A 7,785-nucleotide genomic window follows, 5' to 3' on the forward strand; every position below is an offset into this window, starting at 1 on the left:
GTGTGCATCTATTTTTGTAACGGAAAATTGTATTCGAAACAAGTTCTGGAAATAGTGAAGACCAAATATTTAAGTATACATTTACTGTTCAATTTGCTGGGTAGGGGCGAGGGTCGGGGGAAAGCTTGTAATATCTGTAAAAAAGTGAAGAAAATTGCAATTCTGGTGCATTTTCTGCCAAAATGAAAACAGGTGGGAGCATCCACAAGTTGATCTAAAATCAAAACATTGGTATAAAATGGTTTAGATATTCTCAAAAAGCTGTAACTGCATTCATGAATCACGTAATCATCAAGTGAGCACTGTGGTGCACACCATGAAATACATATATGACATTTTACGTGACTATCCAGTGACTCTCTACCAACAGGTTTGTCCTTTCAATAGATAACATATTTCCCTCTCGCTGACTCATTTTTCCCCCCCCTGCTGTTGCCTAGCAACTTTTGGCTAGAGTGAAAATGGAGTGGCGAGTGATGCTGCATTTTATGAATGAAATATAAAAAAAAAAAAAAAAAAAAAAAAAAAAAAAAAGCAAGGAGGCAGGGGAGGGGAAACAGAGCCGACTCTCATCGCTTGTGTCACTGCACTTCTTTCTGGCCTCACTAGCAATCAGGAGACCACCTTTATTGTTGGCAAACCGAAGAGAATATTCCAGGAAGCATAGAGCCTCAAGTGGAAAAAAAACTTTATTTTTCAATTTATTATTACAAAAATGTCCTGAAAACATACAAAAATTGGACAGGGAAAACTTTATTTCCAAGGTTGACTGCAGCTTGGAATAATTGTCATCTCTATGGACCTGCATAAATGGAATGGAATGAAATTTGATTTTCAAGTTAACAGGAAATTGTGTATTAATTTGTCCTTCAATTTTTATTCGAGACTGACTGAGGTCACGTTTTTTTCTGCAAAAGCAAACAAGGCACATCGGACATAACCCCGAAAGTAGGCCATGACGCTTCAGTTTTTTCTATGGCATTTATAATGCTACACGTTCATAAAAAAATGGCACACTTTTTAGTGAGCAACCTTTTCTAACTACGCCAAGCTTTAAATGGCTTCTGCAAGCTGCAAGTGTACACAAGTATGAGGACAAATGTATTTTTTAAGAAGTATTTAAGGCAACCAGAGGCCTCAAAATGGTAACTGATGACTTACATATTGACCACCTCGGCTACGAGATTGCAAATCGGCCAAAGATTATATATATTTGATCAGTCATGTTTGTGTTGTACCACCATGTCTGTTTTTTTCCTGTTCTAGGTCCCACAGTGATGCTGTGTTGGCGTGTATACAAGTGAGAAGTGCTTGTCCGTAGAACTAATATGACCATTCTTAAATGCAGTCCATGGAATTGTCGGGTATTAGTCCAAGAGGTGGCATCTTTCCTGCTAGACAGTCCGGGTGGAGCATGCCGCTGATGTTGGGAGATGGGTCCAGGTTCTCGTTGTTCTCCATCTTCTCTGCCAGACCTTCCCAGTTGATTTGGAAGCGAGTGACCCGTGGGTTCGAGGCCAAAATATTCCTGTGCAGCTAAAAGGTTGAAACGCAGGCCCAATATCAGACTTTGACCCCACAATTGTCTCATCACATCGTCAAAATGGAGCACACGGCAGTTTAAGTCAAGTTTAATTAATGTAGGTGCATTGATTGATTGAAGGTACACAGACACAATTTTAAAGCGGGAAAAAAGCAACAAAACTTCATAAAGATCCTGTGTATCATTGTGAAATCCTTTTCAAACACACTAGTGAAACTAGTAACTAGTGCAAATGGGCTAGTTCTAGCCTAGAAAGATCCAGAATTGGATTGGAAGCCAGTCTGTGTGAAGTTTATGATTGAAAACACAAAATGTGCACAATGGGAGCTTGGGATCATTTTAAAGGCTGCAAATGTGTGTACAAGCCCAACCAAAGGCTAGGGATACAAACCACTGCCTGTAACTAGTGCAACGGGGTCCGTTCTAGCTAGTGTATATTAAATCGTTTTACTCGATTAAATTAAAGTGTTTCACTAGTGTGTGTGAATGCGTCTCAGGAGTGTTTATGAGAGCATTTAACAAGTGTTTATGAGCAAAACATTTTCACTAGTGTTTATAGGAGCGTCGCAGTCAGTGTTGGAAAAGTTCATTTTGTACCTGAACTAGTTCAAAGTTCAGTTCTCCATTCTAAAAAAATTGTATTAGTTCAGTTCATAATTAAAAATTTTGCACATTTCTTTTGATCATTTTTCAAATGTTGTGTATTGATAGCATACGCTTTGGCGTTGACAAAACAGTAAAAAAAATCGGCTGAGAGATGAGCAAGTTACGACTTAATTTCAATGTCCATGTATTGGCTTCTATGAGAATGTCGCCCCTGCCAGTATAGCTGCCATGTAGGCATGGCGGTTAGTGGGGTGTGCTACAGCGTGCTAGCATAACTAGTCTTTATATCTATGTGGACAGCTATTTTGACGTGATTACGCTGACATTAACTATTCATTGTCTTAATTTAAGAGATGGTCCTATAAATAGTACTCTTTGACAAAAAAATGAAATGAATTCCGGACCTCTAATCAGAAACGCTATTAGATTTCTGAATGGCTGATCGAGGATGTGGAGGCGTATCTTCTGCCTTACGCCGCAGAGCAGACAGCTAGTTTCTGCACCGTGACCAGAAGCATACAGGTTTGTCCGTTTCTCCATACCAAGACCGTTCACAAACTGAAAATAATACATAACTAGAGGTAAGCTTTCTACGAAAATTTCGGATGGAACCCGAATTGTTGGTAAACTGGGTCGTTCATAACGCGAGTTCCCACTCTACTATGAAAATGCATTAAAAAAAAATAGCTCTCTTAAAAAAACACAATGCAGCGGGGGTGCAAACGATGATCCGAAATATAACGGGGAAGACTATCTTTAAATATACCAGACAAAGGGTCCTTATGTCATGACAAACAAAATTGGAACTGTTAAAACGGAAGCCCAACTGTCATCTCTTACCTTGGAGTAGTCAGGTTTCTGAGGTGGGTTTTCTCGTAGTTCTGGGTCAGTGTATTCATTATTGACATAGTAACCAATTCGGATGAACACCTGACCACAGTAGGTGCATGTAATAAGGACGATAGTCACTCCTACAGCGTCACTCTCTGGAATGAGGTCTGGGTTCGGCGCATCGGCCTGAGAGGAGTTACAACCCCACACAGAAGAAAAGAGAGGCTGGAAACCACTTGTACAACATGATGAATGCAAATGGGAACAGAAAAATAACTCACCTGAAACACAAACATGTTTTTACCAGCTGGCACAGGGCCCACCAGAACAGAGTCCAAAACCTGGTCGTATTCTTCACTCTCAGCTGAACCGACATAGATGATCTTCCATTCCAGATCTGAGAACACACGATTGTGCCGTTATATCTGACAACAATAAAGAGGAAACTGGTGGTTCGGATTGTGTCGAGGCTTCAGAGCGTGTGACGAGACATCTAAGAAGCAATTTGTGAATTGCGTATCGAGTTATAATGGGCAAATGACGTGAAGCCTCGCTGAGTCGGAAAGTGGTTTGAGTGTTGGCGCGATTTATGAACATGTATAAATCTTAATAGAGCTCTGCAAATTTTGCATGCCAGTGCTCATGATAAAGCTTTGCCACTTTCCATTGACAAAGGTGATCGCTTACTCATGAATCTGCTAAAAAGTGTTTTTTAGTGTTTTAGTTTCACAGACAGTTTCAACTGGAAAGTCAATAGACAGCTTAAAGCAGACATGCCCAAAGTCCGGCCCGTGTTCATATTTCCACTGGCCCGAACCCTCTGTCCTAAAACCAATAATATGTGGCCCGGCAGTGCAAATTACACGCGCAATTTTATATTTCACCACAGGATGGCAGCAAACTTGTGGCTGAACTCTCGCGGGGCCGTTTTGCTCATGATCTGTTTTTTGCCCATTTCTAAAATGGCAACTGGAAGTAAGAAAAGGAAAGTTGATAGCGAGGGCCGACGTTTCCAGGACAAATGGAAGTCTGAATATTTTTTCACCGAGTTTCGAAACAACTGCGTCTGCCTAATTTGCCAAGAGACTGTGGTTGTGTTCAAGGAGTTCAATATAAAGCGGCACGGCCAGACGGAACATGCTAATTACGACAAGCTAACTGGGAACGAACGCAGTGAAAAATTGAAGCAACTGGAAGCTGGTTTAACGGCACAGCAACACTTTTTCACAAGAGCCAGTGAGTCGAATGAAAATGTAACAAAGGCAAGCTATGAGGTGGCAACGCTGATTGCCAAGCACTGCAAACCTTCTACTGAGGGTGAATTTATTCAAGACTGTGTGATGAAAATGGTGGAGAACATTTGTCCTGAGAAAAAGCAACAGTTCGCCAATGTTTTCCTGGCTCGTAGCACTGTGTCACGAAGGATCGAAGATGTTTCTTCTGATATTAAGAGACAGTTGGACGCAAAAGGAGTGGAGTTTGAATTTTTTTCGTGAACCCGTGACGAAAGCACAGATGCATCAGACAGCGCTCAGTTACTGATTTTTTTTAGAGGAGTGGACAGTGAAATGAACATGCGTGAAGAGCTACTTGACCTCCAGAGCCTTAAGGACCAAACAAGAGGGAAAGATTTATTTGCTTCTGTTTGTTCCGCCGTACATGACATAAAATTAAAGTGGCATAAAATCACGGGGATTATTACGGATGGCGCACCTGCCATGGTTGGCGAGCACAGTGGATTATCAACCCGAGTGTGTAACAAAGAAAGCGAAGAAGGAGGTAAAGCTATAAAACTCCATTGTATTATTCACCAAAAAGTTATTTGTGCCAAACTGTTTCCGTGGATCTCTGACGTTCCAGCCCACCTGCAGCTGGAGCTCATTGAGCTGCAGTGTGACACATAGTGTCGCAGCCGGTACCAACAACTCCCTCTTGTCAACTTTTACCAGCAACTGGATAAAGACAGGTTCCAAGAGATTCGTACATTTGCTAAGAAAATGTTGAGCTTGTTTGGCTCGACATACTTGTGAGAAGACATTCGCAGTCATGAACATGAATAAGAACCGCGTGAGGACAAGACTAAGTGACTCCCACCTGCGTGACATCTTGCGCATTAAAACCAGCGCTTTTGAGCCAGACCTGCCCCATTTACTGCAGTCGAGATCTCAGTATCACCTTTCACATTAATGCAAACATGTTGTTTGTTGATTCTGATGAATAAAGTTTGAGTTTGAGTCAAATTTCATAAAAATACTTTATTTTGCATTTCATAAAAATACTTTATTTTGCATTTCATTAATTTTTATTTTAACCTTCATTTATCCAGGTCAGGCAGCTATAAGATCTACCTAGCAGCAGACAGCATAGTAAAACAGTAAAATAAAAATACAAAAAAGCAATTCCCTCGTCGGTAGCATGTAAAATTAATGCCGGCCCGCATGACAATTTTTTTACGGCAATGTGGCCCCTGAGCCAAAAAGTTTGGGCACCCCTGGCTTAAAGCAAGCAAAGTTAGACTGTTTTTATGAACGCTCACAGGGAGCGCTGTCACACAATGCACTCTGCCGTAAAATCCATCCACCCATCGATCGATCCATTTTCTGTACCGCTTTATAGTCACTGGGGTCACGGGCGTGCTGGAGCCTATCCCGGCTATCTTCGGGCGAGAGGCGGGTTACACCCTGAACTGGTCGCCAGCCAATCGCAGGGCACGTATAAACAAACAACCATTCGCGCACACATTCACACCTACGGGCAATTTAGAGTCTTCAACCGACCTACCATGGATGTTTTTGGGATGTGGGAGGAAACCGGAGTGCCCGGAGAAAACCCGCGCAGGCACGGGGGGAACATGCAAACTCCACACAGGCGGGGCCGGGATTTGAACCTCGGTCCTCATAACTGTGAGGCAGATGTGCTAATCAGTCGTCCACCGTGTTTCAAAATGGTTGGTGACCCCTGGTTTAGTTCCTACCATACCATTATGCACACATCTGGCCTTCACTAGCCTGGTTCACGCATATATGACGAAAATAAATAGACTGACGTAAAAAAAATATACTTTTAAAGTGCACAAGCAGCAAAATAGGTGGAGAACTTTGACATTAGTTAACACGTTGACAGAAGGAAAGTCTACCTCAACGTTTCCGTCTTTGGCGAAAGTTCACAGCAAAACATGAAGCCGTTTTGCTTGGACAGAAACGCACCGCCATCTCCAAATCAGCTCTTGGCAAGCATACGCCGCACTAACAAGTAAACCAATCAGAGCAGCTTGGAGGCGGGGCGTCAAACCCAAATGCGCCAATTTTCAATAAGTGCTAAAATGGGAGTCATAATGCAACAGGAAAAAAAGCGCAACCTCGTGGTACGAATAACCACCAAGAGAGACTACGTTTCACACCCACAGAGCGAACAGCGAGGCAGGTATCAGATAGCTAACGTGTCAAGCAACACAGCACCGTGATTGTTATGTTATTTATTGTTTTAACAAGCTAGGAGCCAGACTCACCTTCGGGCAAATCTTCCATGCATTCAAACGTGATTTCAAACTGAAAAGGATTTCCGAATGGACTCGGGTTGTCCAGTACAGCCACATTATGCACTTGTACCTTCGCCATGGCGGTTCCTCAGACAGAAACAAAGAAGCACCTTGTGAGCTTATGAATTTGGCGATTCTAACGTCTCTGCCAGATGTTTTGTCAAGCCCGAAAACATGCACACGCTTCACCAGATACGTAGGTGGACAGTCACTGTTTTTGTGGACCCGGAATGGGCGACGGAGCTCCAAGCGGAAGTACGAGTACGTCACGTCTCCTCCTCCTCTCGCTAGCTGGGAACACTACTGCCATCTACTGGTTATTTGTTGAACAACTGGTTTATCTCCTCGTGCATTTTCTGTACAGTTTATCCTCACTGGGGTCGAGGGCTGGTCGCCAGCCAATCGCAGGCCACATAGACAAACAACCATTCGCACTCACATTCACACCTACGGGCAATTTAGAGTTTTATTGCATTACGTTCACCGAGAATTCAAATGACTTTGAGTCCCGAGGTGGCAAAAGTACTTGAAGAACCTATAGGCTACATGTGTTAAAAAAAAGAAAAGAAAAGACTGTGATAAAAGTTGAAGTAATGATTCAACTCCGTACACTAAACTCTTTTACTTTAAAAAAAATAAGAAAAAAAAGTAGACTCTTGAAGTATATAAGTAAGTAAGTTTGATTGGTGAACAGCTCAGGGTGTAGCTGGGATAGGCTTCTTGTATCCTAGGCTTTAGGTTACATCTACCATGACCACGGTTATAGAATTTAATTTATTGCAATTAGCTAATCCCTCGCGGCACGGTGGCCGACTGGTTAGAGCGTCTGCTTCACAGTTCTGAGGACCGGGGATAAATCCCTGGCCCCGCCTGTGTGGAGTTTGCATGTTCTCCCCGTGCCTGCGTGGGTTTTCTCCAGGCACTACGGTTTCCTCCCACGTCCCAAAAACATGCATGGGAGGTAAATTACAGCTGGCCTTCCAAGCAGTTTAGTTCAAGGAGTATCTTCCTTTCGACTGACACGTAACACATTCAAACTACGGCAGTAGAGAAGAAGATTTCCTGTACCACCCCGCAAGAAGAACATTTCAAGCCATTTACCCTTTTTTCGCAACTCTGCCTTGGTCAAATGACAGAGAAGGGTTTGTTTACTTGTGGGGCCATCGGAGAAGCTTTGGCGTTTGCCACCTGGAAGACGGTGTGACATCGTGGTAAAATATTCTATACTGCCCTCCCCATTCAGAAACAATGTGTTGTATATAGAGTT

General features: G+C 42.7%; 1 protein-coding gene across 1 annotated transcript; it reads right to left on the minus strand.

Annotated features, from left to right (window-relative positions):
- Positions 1-671: 671 nt before the first annotated feature.
- asf1bb (anti-silencing function 1Bb histone chaperone) lies at positions 672-6,757 on the minus strand. Its single transcript, XM_061679806.1, has 4 exons — positions 6,489-6,757; positions 3,262-3,377; positions 2,990-3,166; positions 672-1,536 (listed from the first exon to the last, which is right to left on the minus strand). Exons 1-4 carry the CDS (start codon positions 6,595-6,597, stop codon positions 1,339-1,341), a joined length of 600 nt encoding a protein of 199 aa, XP_061535790.1. The 5' UTR covers positions 6,598-6,757; the 3' UTR covers positions 672-1,338.
- Positions 6,758-7,785: the final 1,028 nt, after the last annotated feature.

This window comes from Phycodurus eques, chromosome 6, assembly GCF_024500275.1.
Source record: "Phycodurus eques isolate BA_2022a chromosome 6, UOR_Pequ_1.1, whole genome shotgun sequence".
Taxonomy (NCBI): domain Eukaryota; kingdom Metazoa; phylum Chordata; class Actinopteri; order Syngnathiformes; family Syngnathidae; genus Phycodurus; species Phycodurus eques.